Consider the following 12578-nt stretch of genomic DNA (forward strand, 5'->3'; position numbering starts at 1 on the left):
AGTATGCAAGGCATCCCCTTACCTGCTAGCACCTGTGCGAGTGCCTCAGGCTCATAGAGATGCTGGAAGATCCAGCCCGTAGCATTTCAGGCTGAAATGTCAGCAATTGAGACGGCTAACAGAAGTCAGGAGTGTTGGAGGTCAGAAGAATGCCCTGTGGACATTGTTACCATGCTGTTGACCTGTGCTCTGCTCTTTCTTCTTGATCCCTTGGAGACTTGGCTCGATGGCCCTTTGACTCATCCTGCTAGGCTAGGTACAAATGATCCACGCTTAAGCAGCATTTAGTGCCATACATAGGGAGCAGAAACTCCCCTTGAGAATACTGCTTTTTAAAGTAGCTAAATGAAAACCAAGTTGCCTTAAGAGAAAGTCAAGTTTTTGAAGGCTTGTGTGCTTAGGCAGCCAAAGACATGTACCCAAAGGGACTCTCTTGCATCTGGGTAGGTCCCTGCCACGAGGCACTGCGTTGCTTTTGGAAAGCTAATCTGTCCCTAAGCAATGCAAAAGCTTTTTTTTTTTTAAATACCACCCTTCCCTTCCTATTGAATTCTATAGAAAATTATCCTAATAGCACTGAAAGCAATATTAATGGCTTTCCAATTAGAATATCTAGATAGTTTGTTTATTTTATCGGTGCTCCACGGCGGAAAATCGAAGGTTGCTTTGAATCTCACTTCATGCTTTTCATCAGCGAGCTCTTTTGTCATGAGCAGACACTCCATGAAATACAGATAAAGCAATTCAAAAAGAAATATTTTGCCCAAGAAGACTGAAAGGACTGCCTCTTTTCTCAGAGTTCCCTTTAGGGAAAAGTTTTCATTTGCTGATTGAAAGACAAAATTGGCCTATAAAAGGAGCAAGGGGAGGATGGGCATGGTTTTTGTCCTGGTCTTTGAGCGCTCTTAGTTCAGCAATCCACAGAGTGGAAGTGCTTAGAAGGGAAAAGCACTTGTGTGTTTGGATGGAAGGGTTAAAAAACTCTATGGGAGAGAAGAGGAAAACTGAAAGGGTGAGAGAATACATCATAATATTCTGTTTTTACAGCTTGTCCTGTGTAGCTTATTGACATTTTAAAAGTTGGTGAAAGTTTTGATGACATATGAAAAATTAATAGATGTGTTTTAATCGATTTTCTTACATATGGAATTAATCAATTTAACGATTGGATGAGAGGTAGCAGCCTTAAGATCTGCCAGGGGAGGTTCGGGTTGAGTGTTAGGAACAATTTCTTCTCTGAAAGAGTGGTTGGACATTGGAACAGGCTGCCCAGGGAGGTGGTGGGGTCACCATCCTTGGAGGTGTTCAAGAGCCATGGAGATGTGGTACTGAGGGACATGGTCAGTGGGCATGGTGGGAATGGGTTGGGGTTGGTCTTGGTGATCTTAGACATCTTTTCCAACCTTAATGATTCTATTATTCAAATTTTGCAGGTTTGTATAGTCTCGTATAGCCCTAAGTATCTAATTCATTGATGTTTAATTTAATTCCTCTAGCTATTTATTATATCTATTAATTATCAGGTACCTTTTAAGAGCTATAAATAGAACTGTAAATAGGACATGCAAAAGTACCTGGTGGCTGCACCCTGTGCCTGCTGTCTGTTGCTTTTTCACACTTTCCATAGCAGGATCATTCCTGATTACCATATGTCAATTTTGGGATCCCATTTTCATGGTCATAAATACAAGGATTGAATAAACATAGTGACCCACTTGTCAGTCATTTGTAGTGTTTGGGCTCCAGATTTCCACTGACAGAGTTGTTTGTACAGGGATATCTCCCAAGACCTGCTGACCACAGTCTTCTGGAATTTTATCTCTGGATTAAATTTAAACAAATGCTTCCATTCCATCTCTGCCAGCCCCTGAATACTTGAAATTATCTCAGGCTTGGCTCTGAACATGTGGGTTTCATCCCCATGTCTGCTCTGTGCAGTCCTTATCTCATGAGCTCAGTGCTTGCTTTGACTGACAGTTGGAAACTGCAGGCTGCTGAATGCATTTCTGTAACTGGAAGGGCTCTGCATAACAACAAATTTCAGCTGGACTGCTGAGATCCAAGTGGGCCAAAACCATGCTGTCTTGTGTGCCTCTACCAGTGGTCCTTTGAGGAGATCAGTGGGTGAGGGATGTTCATGAAGATGAGCTTTTAGGACTGTGGTTCGTGACACTGAACGTAGCAGAGGGATTGAAAGTAGATGATCATTTCAATCCAGGCCATTCTATGATTCTATGATTGTTAAAGTGAGCATAAGCTAAGTTTACTTAGCTTAGTACTAAGGTACTGTGAAAAGGTGAGTCAAAGGAGGTATTTTCATAGAATCATGGAATTGTTACGGTTGGGAAAGACCATGAAGATCACCAAAATCAACCCCAACCCATTCCCACCATGCCCACTGACCGTGTCCCCCAGTGCCACATCTCCATGGTTGTTGAATACCTCCAGGGACGGTGACTCCACCACCTCCCTGGGCAGCCTGTGCCAGTGCACTGTCACTTAATATCTAACTTAAGGTCATCTCCTCTCATCATACTGCTGTTACTTGGGAATAGAGTCCAACCCCTCTCACCACAACTTCCTTTCAGGCAGTTCTAGAGAACAATGAGGACTCCTTTTCTCCAGACTAAACCTATTCCCTCGGCTGCTCCCCATAAGACTTTTGCTCCCTACCCTTCATACCTTTGTTGCCATTCTCTGGACACGCTCTAGAGCTTATTTTGCTCTATATAGGAAGAAAAAGCCTTCTTTGTACAATGTTTTGCCTTGAGAATACATGTAAGTGTTTGCATGCATGTGCACAAATGTGCAAGAGATGAGAAGCTGACACTATTGCACATCCCCCAAAACATCCCCTCTATGGGTGCACCCCTCCACTTCTTGGTGAAAAGTGACACATACCAACCTGCTGTTGGTTCTTGTCCTGGTGTGAATGATTCTGGAGCTACGCTGCGGGCCTCCTCCTTGTCTGGTTCCTCTCCCAGAGGGAGATAAGTAGATCATTAACCTGATTTGGTGGAAAATAGATAGAGGAGGCAAAGAAGTGGTTTCTTGCTGGAATGGGGAGCAAATTGAACATGAAATTGCAGGGAATTGATTGCGGGAATTGCACCTACAATTCAGGCTACTGAAGGAATCCTGCTTAGTGCTTCGTGCCTGATGTAGGCACACTGACTGCAGGCATAGTTCCCAGTGGGATCTGTAGCTCTTATAAAACCTGTGCTAATGAAACGTTTGGAAGACCTTCACATAAAAACCAAGCTGACATTTCCTGAAACTCTTGCATGTCACACGGGCAGCTGCAGTAAAAGCAGTTCTTCTCAACACCTTGTTACTCAGCGCTCAGAATTCTGAGGTCTGCATTTTTTTATTTTTTTAATTAAAGTCATTTTGATGCTTTTGCCAATTTGAGGAGTTCTTCAGGAAACATGAATTTCAGACCAAAATGATTTATTAAAAAAAAAAAAAAGAAAAGAAAAAAAAAGGAGCAGACAGACAATCTCGTGTTTATTACTATTGCAAACAGAATAAAGCAACATTCATTTTTCAGACCTAACTTTAATGGAGGCACTTTGTTGCTTTGAATGAGTTTAATAGGAAATGTGTGATTGTGTATTTTCCTGAACTGGAATGATTTTCTGAACTGAATTCAAAGGGATGTTCCAAGGGGAAATCCAATGAAATTGATCATACCTGTCCTAGCTGCCTAATGCACCTAATCCATCCATCTTTAAGGTCAAGCAGTGTGCTTCGCTAATTGTAAACCTTGCTTATTTTTACTCTAAATTACGATAAGGTTTAAAATGAACTCTGAATTTGATTTATCAACATCTACGCTGTTAATTCAGCAATGAAGTCATGGTGTTCTGAGACTAAATATTAGCACTAATGAGGAAACATAGCTTCCGTATTTTGTCACTCTGAGTTTCTGCTATGTATGGACAACTTCTGAACTTGGATGTAATTTAATCGTGTAATCACTAAGTGGGTAAGTGTATGCTCATAATTCAGTTTACCTGAATCCAAATGACCTCCCTCCCACTACAGACCTCTTCCAGAAGGCTGTGCTGGGATTATCAGTCCTTCCTCGCATTGCGTGTCTGCCCGCTGGTTGATAGTCCTGGTGCTATGAGTCATTTAGACATCCATGGCCATCCTTGTTTCCCAAGAAAGATATCCTTTCCCTGCAGGGTAACAAATGGTTGGAAATCTTTCTTCAAAGCCCAGCTGAAAGTAAAAAACACATAATATTTCCAACCTGAAATAGATCTGTTCGGAAAACTCGTGTTTTCAAAATGTGATTTAAGAGTTTACCAGGAAATTATTTCAACCTGGGACCGCTGGTGATTAGATCTTGCTGAACTGCAAGTGATGCTGTGCGAGACAGAGCGTTAATCTCTGATCCTCAACTTGTCTTCACTGCAGTAAGCCTGCTGCTGTGCACCAAGAAAATACCTGAACAGGTGTTACAGGCAGCACGAAGAATTGGGTGTTCTGTTCAGCTCTGCATTGCTTGATAGAGAGGTGTTGCTTTGAACCCACAGTAGGGCTGAATTGTGGGTTGCCTAATAAAGCCTTAGTTATTAGGCAGTGCAAGCGATAAAGGATGAATGATGATGCATGCTATGAAAGGAAACAGAGACATAAAAGCAGTTTAGATATACAGTCACTTAATATTAATTGGGGGCCCAGTCTGATATTTTTCAAGCTCCTCAAGTTCAGTGGCCAAGGTTTCATCTTATTCATGTACGCTTCATGTTGCAGAATAAGGATTTTTATCGATGTTTTGTTAAAAATCTAAGTACTGATGGCTGCATCTCTAAGAAACCAAATTTGAAGAGTAACTGTTATCACTGAAAAAATTTTTAATTTGAATTTTCTTGTGCATTACCCCTCTAAAGTTCAGAGAGTAAGTTAATTAATGTAGGTAAAGCTGCTGATACAAATCAGTGCAGTGGTTTAAACCAAACAAAAAATCACAGATTGCATTGAAATGTGGATATAAGCATGTTGGAATGACTTAGGTGTCAAAGGCAAACTGGACAGAGAATGTAGAGACACACATTTTGAATTAATTTCGTCAAGTTTCTGGTAAACTCAAGTTAGTACAGCAGGTTTTGCAGAGTTGTTATTTGGCAGCAGTGCTGTTGAGCTGTTAACCTCTCCAATGTCTATTCATTAGGAAGATTTACATTTCAAAATTTCCACTGCTAAATCTTTTATCTTACTCCTGTAGCTAGGGGTTTTATGTAAATTTTGCTTGCAATTGTACGTTTGTTTGAAGTGAGTGACTGCTAAGAAACAATGTTTATTACATTCAGAGTGAAGATCTATAGAGCTGCAGTCTTCAGAAGTTAATGCTAGCTAACTAATCCAGTCCATTAGCCAAAACCCCTCACTAAACAGTTGAAGTGCTTATAATGCTTGTTGCTTGATAGACTCAATGCTTTCTTGCAAGACAAGGTTCATTCACTCACTGACTTAATCAACTGGATAAACTCTGTCCTCCTTTATGTTAAGGCAGTAGCACAGATGAAGACCATCCTCCCTGGTGCCATACATGGATTGACACCAGCATGTCCATCACATTACTGACTTTACGCATTAATGACTTTGGAAGGCATTCTCTTGCTAATCGTAGAATCACAGAATCATTGGGTTGGAAGGGCCAACCTTAAGGCCCACCCAGGAGTTCAAATCCCTGCCATAGGCAGGGACATCTCTACTGGACCAACTTGACAAGAGCCCCATCCAGCCTGGCCCTGTGCACATCCAAGGAGGGAGCATAGCCATTGATTTATGTTTCTCCTGCAGCAAGTTTAAATCCTTTAAGTGCTAGGCAGTGTCATTTTTAGAAGAGAGAATGGAAATGATTCATAGAATACTGTGGAAAGGTATGTGCTTCATTCCCTTACTCTCAGTTTCTCACCTGTGAAAACTGTGTCTTCCATGAAAGAGGCCTTAAGATAATGATGGCAGAATCCCAGAGCCTGTAGCTATTTGTTCGGGTATTTATTAGCCTGTTTGGTGTTTTTTATTCTGTTTCTTTGTTTGTCTCCTGGAGGCCATAGCAGCTGAAAGGCCCCAGCTCAGGTGAGAGCTGCATTGCTTCAGTCCCTACACAAATATCCCTTGCTCCAGTCCCAAGGGCAGCAAAGGCAGGACATAATCTTCTCATTTTCCAGCTCATAAAATGACTTGTCGAAGGTCACTTATCTTGGCATCCAAGGAACTAGTTCTGTAGCAATAATGAAACAGAGTAAAAGTTGCTTTAGAACCTGGAGAAAAATATTTCTAAACTCAGCTCCTTTTAAATATGCTTTTTTAAAAAAAAAAAAAAAAAATTGAACAAAAAAATATAATAGCTTTGTGAATGATGGCCTCCATATTTTCATTTCAGAGATACTGAAAATGGGGGAAGTTCTTCACAGAGAGTGGGGAGGTGCTGGAACAGGCTGTCCAGTTAGGTTGTGGACACCCCATCCCTGGTAGTGTTCAAAGCCAGATTGGATGGGGCCATAGGCAGCCTGGTCTAGCTTTAAATGAGGAGGTTGGCAGCCCTGCTTGCGGCAGGGGGATTGGAGCTTGATGGTCCTTGAAGTCCCTTCCAACCCAAACCATTCTATGATTCTATTATACGGTTCCAGAGAGGGAAAGGAGGCTTGGTTCTGCAATCAACAGTCCTGTTTGTCTTTCCATTTGACATGGGAATTTCTGTGCTGATCTGTTCCTGTGGTTACCACCACATTCTAGAGGAATCACAAAAAACAACTTGTTGGGGGCCTGTTGGCATTTCTTCATTTGGTATTCCCTGGAGGTACCTCAAGGATAATGCTTCTTCCAGGATTTTGTCATGGCTTTTCTTTAACTTCTCTTGTTGGGATCTAGGTCCCAGAAGAGTTGAGGAGCAGCAGAAGGGCCATGTCTGAGAACAGGGGGTGCACATCCGTTGTTGGGCCCATTTGTGTTCTGCAAGTGAACACGTAGCTCCTTAGCTCCTGGGTTGCTCAATACACCTATTTGTTTTTTACACTTTTAAAGAACTTTCACCTTCCCTGTGCTTATGTGTCCCTTATTAATGTAATGTCAGCCCTCCACAAACCTGACTTTTGTAAGTGGGAAAAAAAAAAAACAACAGAAACAATTGAGTGGTTCTCTACAGCTGCTGAGACAGAGCTGAAAGGGAAATGTGTTTATCCACCACCCAGGGGTACCATTGGGATCCCAATTCCATTTGACTCCCATTTGGAGAAGGGAAGAAAACAAGCAAAGAGTTTTGCTTGCATGACTCGGGTGGTTAATGTACTGTGCATTATTGCTGTAAAGCCAGGACCTCAATCTCTCAGCTCTCCCGAACACAAACAGTCCTTGGCTTTTATAGAATCATAAAGAGCTGCCTTAAAGGCTGAGGACAAATTCAAGCCCTGATAAGAATTGGCACAGATACTGCTGTATCTGAAGGGAGTTGGAGTTTCTTGCACTGTGGCTGAAGGTGATCCACAAGTGAATACAATTGTCCCATCAAATTCTGCTGAGCATCCTGTCTCCTATATTCCTGCCTTTGAGCTGTCATGTAAAATGACGTTTTCAGCTGACTTTCAGGTAGCAGAAGAGTTTTGGAAGCTCTCCAGCATTCTGCAGAGGGACCAGGGGAGGATTCCAGCTGCTTCTCAGATCCAAATGCAACAGGAACTCTGACCCTGCAGGACTTACAATTGCTCCTAATGCCTTTGCTTTTTCATAACGATTGCAGCAGTGTGCACCATGCAATGGAAATTTGTGATAAATTAGCTCTGTAGTGTTCACTTAAAGTTCAGCATGGAAAATAAGGAAGCATTGCTTATGAGATTGAATTCTGGGTAGGGTTTCTCCAGCTATAATGAGCCCAGGTTTGCTAGGTGTGTTAGAATAGACTCTTGCCTCTGTCTCCTGCAGTGTGATTTTTTCCTAAAAGCTTATTTCTTTCTGCTTGAAAAGCTCGTCTCTTGTAGCTGATAAAATTATCTGCAAAGATTTGTATCTGAGGTTGTGCCATAAATCGTATTTACCTGTAGGATTAACATTTGCAAACATAGGACATCTATCTACAAAAAGAAAGGAAAGGAGGAGATGTGTGTGGGCTGGGGGATTGGGGCATTTTTCTATTTACGTTTTAAAAAAAGCGGATTCAGATAGATCTTGCAGGCATTTTGAATATATTTTTGCATTCGTACAAGGTGTGGATCTGCTCAGCTCCAGCGAGCATCATTAAGGCTCTTGGTGAGCCTGTAAGATACAGAACCCACGAAATCATCTCGAAAACAGTTTAGTCCTAGGAGGAGTAAACACGTGTCCAGCTGTGCTGAGAGCTGCATGAGCTGGCAGCTGAGATTTCCTGTCCTTTGACATGCTCAGGCTGGGCTGCCTTCTGTGCCCTCAGCTGCTTTTGAGGCACTGGAAGAGGGCCTGTTTTTTTTTTTTTTAAAAAAAAAAAGGATTGTCTTACCAGCAGCTTCCTTCACAGCCAGATTGTGCAAGCAAGGTCAGAATTCAGTATACAAGGCAGGATGGGTTGAGATCTGCCCCTAGACATAGTCACCTCATGGACTTAAGCTCCTAACCTCAGCACCGTGGGAAGAGATGAACCCACATGCACTACACTGACTCTCAGCCCGAGTTAAGGCTCACTCAGTTTGAGTAGTCCCATTGCAGGGGACTGGATGAATCAAGAGCTGTCTTCCTGCAGGAGCTGAATGCTGAGCACCCAGCACGTTAGAGCTGCGCTGGGATAATTGCTAAACAAACATGGCGAAGCACATCATTCACATTTCTCTCTTTTTCGATCTGTTTGGGTCTCCTGCAGGTCCCTCACCACATGAAGACTTTACCCTACTACAGCTACGACCAACCAGTGATCAGCTACTGCCAAGCCCACAAACCCCTCCACGTCAACAAGGGCTACGACAGCATGGCCCGGGAGCAGCCAGAGCCCACCAACCTGGAACTCAGTCGGGACCACAGCTTCATAGCCACAATCGCACGCTCAGCGGCTCCGGCCATCTACATTGAGAGAATACCAAATTAGGGCCGGAGGCAGCAGGGAGCTCTTCCGAAGGACCTTTCAGCTCAGAAGAGAGCAGGGCCAGGAGCTAAAAACCACCGTTCCACTTCGAGATGTTCCAACACAGACCACGGGAAGGGGATAAAGCAGACCCCGCAGACTGGAAATGCTGTCTTGCAGTACACACTGAGAACTTCAGGATTTTCTTTGCTTTAAACTTTCGAACAAATTCCTCAATGTAAATATTAAAGAGAGATTGTTGAGTTCTTATTAAAAAAAAAAAAAAATAGATTTCACTCTAGCTACATAAAGGGATGGATTAAGAGTTTTGTTTGTATATTTGATTTTTCTACATTGCACGGTTCCAGGGAAGGAGAACCACAGGTAAAAAATAAAGGGGTGGGGAGGGCAAGGGCTGGGGTGGGATGGGTCAGCCATGATTCCTTATTGAGTGTTTATTACTCTTCAAAAATTTGTTTAATGTTTTTGGTTCTTTTTCAACGGAGCAAAAGATAGATTTATATTTTCTTTTTTTTTTTTTTTTTTTTTTCCTTTTCCTTTTTTATTTTTTTAATTTTATTTTTTATTCTTTTTTAAGTGGTCGAGCACTAATATTTCAAACTTCAGACATGGGCATTACAGCTTATGTTGAACCAAAAGGACATTGGCAATGGATGCAGCAGAAACAAAGAAACTTGGGTGCATGTACATTTAAGAGACAGGCTGTACACTATGAAGGGTGCTTTTGATTTTTACTGTCATCATTGTGCTTCATTGTTGACACTATAATTACTTCTGGGTCTCTAAAAAAAAGGGGGGGGGGGAAACATGCAATGGTGTATCTCTCATATTTACAGTCCAACTGTGCTGTAAGCAAAATTAATGGACATTTGGGAACCAAAATGGGAAAGATGTGCTTGAAATGAATCAGAAGGAAAATCCTTTAAAGCAAGAGTGTTTTGGTGAAACTCACTGGCTGACACAATTTCTAAAACGCAGGAGAATGTGTAACATTGGGTTTTTTTGTTTTGTTTTGTTTTGTTTTGTTTTTTTAAATTAATTATCCTGACCAGTTAGTTTTTGTGTAGTTTTTATCAATAAAATGACAACAACAAAAAGTGGTGGAAAAAAAAAAAATAAACATATTATTTTGTGGTTGGGACACCACAGCCAAGCTACTGTTTGGATGATTTCTCTGGATGTGTTACACAGGGATTCAGTGGACAAAGGAAACAAAAATTTTATCCCATTTCACCTTCTTGGAGCTAAAGGAATTGGGTGAAGTTTGGAAAAGTTGTTCCTCCCTAAGAGTAGGTTTAGGGGTGATGCTGGGGGAGGGAAGAATGAGAAGGAGAAGCCTTCTGGCTTTCCTAAATGTTTTGTCTCTGTGATGAAGCTAGATGGGTTCAGATTAGAAGGTAAGATACATGTTTTTTTAATTGGCTGGTGAATAACACAGCAGTGGGTGTTTATTTAATTAATACTTATCACTTAGCCACAAGGTCAGGATTCAATGCATGAGTCTCTGTAAGTGCTCATTCTTGTATCATATATACAACTTCGTATTGTCTTCTGCATTTCTCACCTGAAAAACATATTTTTGTTCTGAAAGGAAAGGAAGAATGTATGTGGATGTATGCATTCTGTGTACTAGGCAGCTTGTAGGAAAACGTGGACCTGCTGGATGCATCGGAGGTAATGTATTTAGAATTAAATGCTAGGCAGGAAATGAAAAGAAAATGGAGTGGAAGACGAGGTGATAAATTTACAGCCAGCTCTATTAGACATCTCAATATCTGTCAGATTTAGCATTCCCACAGACAGAGGGAAAAGGTTGCCTGAATCAAAGGGCTTCTTCAAATTGAGTTTAAGACATTGACCCACAGCCTATTACACCAAAAGTGGAAGCTCCCTCTTTCTCCCACTGATTCCTGTGGGCTCTGGATCAGCACTGGAATACATTTCAATAGGCATCAAAAATGTGGTGACGTTCCCATGGTCCTAAAAGGTGATAATGGCAGTGTTTGTATTATAGGGTTCACTACTGTGTGCATGGCTAACTGGATGAATCCACACCTTTCTACCTGAAAATGTTGCTGGTTTTGTGCTGTTTGAACCTTGGTGCCAGTATGGGCAAGAAGCATTTTCTTAGTGTTCTTGATGATTAAGGAGGTAACATTCCACGAATGTTTTGAGGACATATTGTTGTGCCTTACCTACCTGCATGAAGAGACAGATATTCACATTGTGGATTGCTTTAGATCAAATCACGATGTCACTGCAGCATGTACCAAGCTACCTGAAGCACTGTTAATTAGCTGGTTGCAGCGATCAGACCAAAAGGGCTCTATACAAACCTCTCTGGGACTCTGGATGTAGCAGAAATTAAATCTCACACTGCTGTGGCTGCAATTAGAGCCAAAGAAATGTGATAAAAAGCCTGAAGTGTAATATGTCCAGCTCCAGTCTTTTGTTATGAGTTTCACATTTGTCTTTTGTTTTTCAAGAGTTGGCTCATGGAATCATGATTGTATTACAACTTCAGCTTAAAAGCTGCCTAGGTTCCTCATAGGGAAGGTCTTACTCTCCTCTTCAGATGGTTTTTGAGGGAGGATGGAGCATTTCCCCAGATGCCAGGTAAGGCCCAAGAAAAACTTTGTTCTGTGTCCCTAAAGATGCCTCCCCTAGCAAGCAGCAAACAGGCGTACTGGAGAGAACTCATTACTGAGTGTTTGCTAATGATGGCATCTTTATGGTCACTGCTGGGTCTGAGCACCAACGTCACAGAGCTCCTCAGGACAGCTGCTCGTGGTTGTGCAGTCTTCAGGCAAGCTGGATGAAAATCAGCCTGACCTTCAGCCCAGTGTTGTTGAACTCTGTGCTTCACGAAAGACAAAAACTGATGGAACCAAATAACAGCTTCTGGGAGGTGTTGAGAGAAATTGACTGCTACCTGGCTCTCCAGCTTATAATTGCCTTGCAAATGTCAGCAGGGCACTGAAATTACGCTGCACTGATAATGTGATGGGTAGGAGCTGCACCCAAGGAACGTGAGTCCGTAAAAGCAAGTTTCTGTTTGGATTTATAGCTAAAGCTGGCAATGTTCAGGCCTGAGATTTAGAAGCCTTTTGGAATATGCTGCCCCTTCCCATAGTGAACTGGAAACATTCTGGAGACTGATAAACACAATTTTGTCTCAGCTCCCCACTGGGAAAATTTCCTGAAGGAATTTGCCACACTGTACATAGGAAAACTTGTGCCTTTACAGATATCTTTAAGCAGCACGGTGATTTGTCTGCTGTGTTATGTTATAATGAAAGGAATTAATTTTTAGGAGGTCCCAGCAATTGGGCTCTTTTAAATGTCTGCAGTCACTTTTTTAAACCTAGCCAGATGAAAAGGAGTTTGATAAGGCTTCAGGTCCATCAAGTCTCGGCCTTGCTTTAATGACAAACAAATTACCTGTCTGATGTAATTGCCCACACACAAGCCTCTGAATGGCTCCCACATAACATTAATAGCAATAAAGAATTATCTG

At 41.9% G+C, this 12578-nt stretch overlaps 1 protein-coding gene across 9 annotated transcripts in view; it reads left to right on the plus strand.

The window, feature by feature from the left end:
* Positions 1-9366, plus strand: part of LRRTM4 (leucine rich repeat transmembrane neuronal 4) — a 422410-nt gene extending 413044 nt beyond the window's left edge. For 8 of the 9 annotated variants that reach the window (XM_052702295.1, XM_052702301.1, XM_052702302.1 and 5 more), the window contains one exon: positions 8843-9366. In XM_052702295.1, coding sequence (XP_052558255.1) covers positions 8843-9064 — 222 coding nt within the window. In that variant the 3' untranslated portion in view covers positions 9065-9366. The remainder of the gene's footprint in view (positions 1-8842) is intronic. The other variant, XM_052702304.1, reaches the window with a different exon arrangement.
* The last annotated feature ends 3212 nt before the right edge of the window (positions 9367-12578 follow it).

Source organism: Tympanuchus pallidicinctus, unplaced genomic scaffold, assembly GCF_026119805.1.
Source record: "Tympanuchus pallidicinctus isolate F22 unplaced genomic scaffold, pur_lepc_1.0 scaffold44, whole genome shotgun sequence".
NCBI lineage: Eukaryota > Metazoa > Chordata > Aves > Galliformes > Phasianidae > Tympanuchus > Tympanuchus pallidicinctus.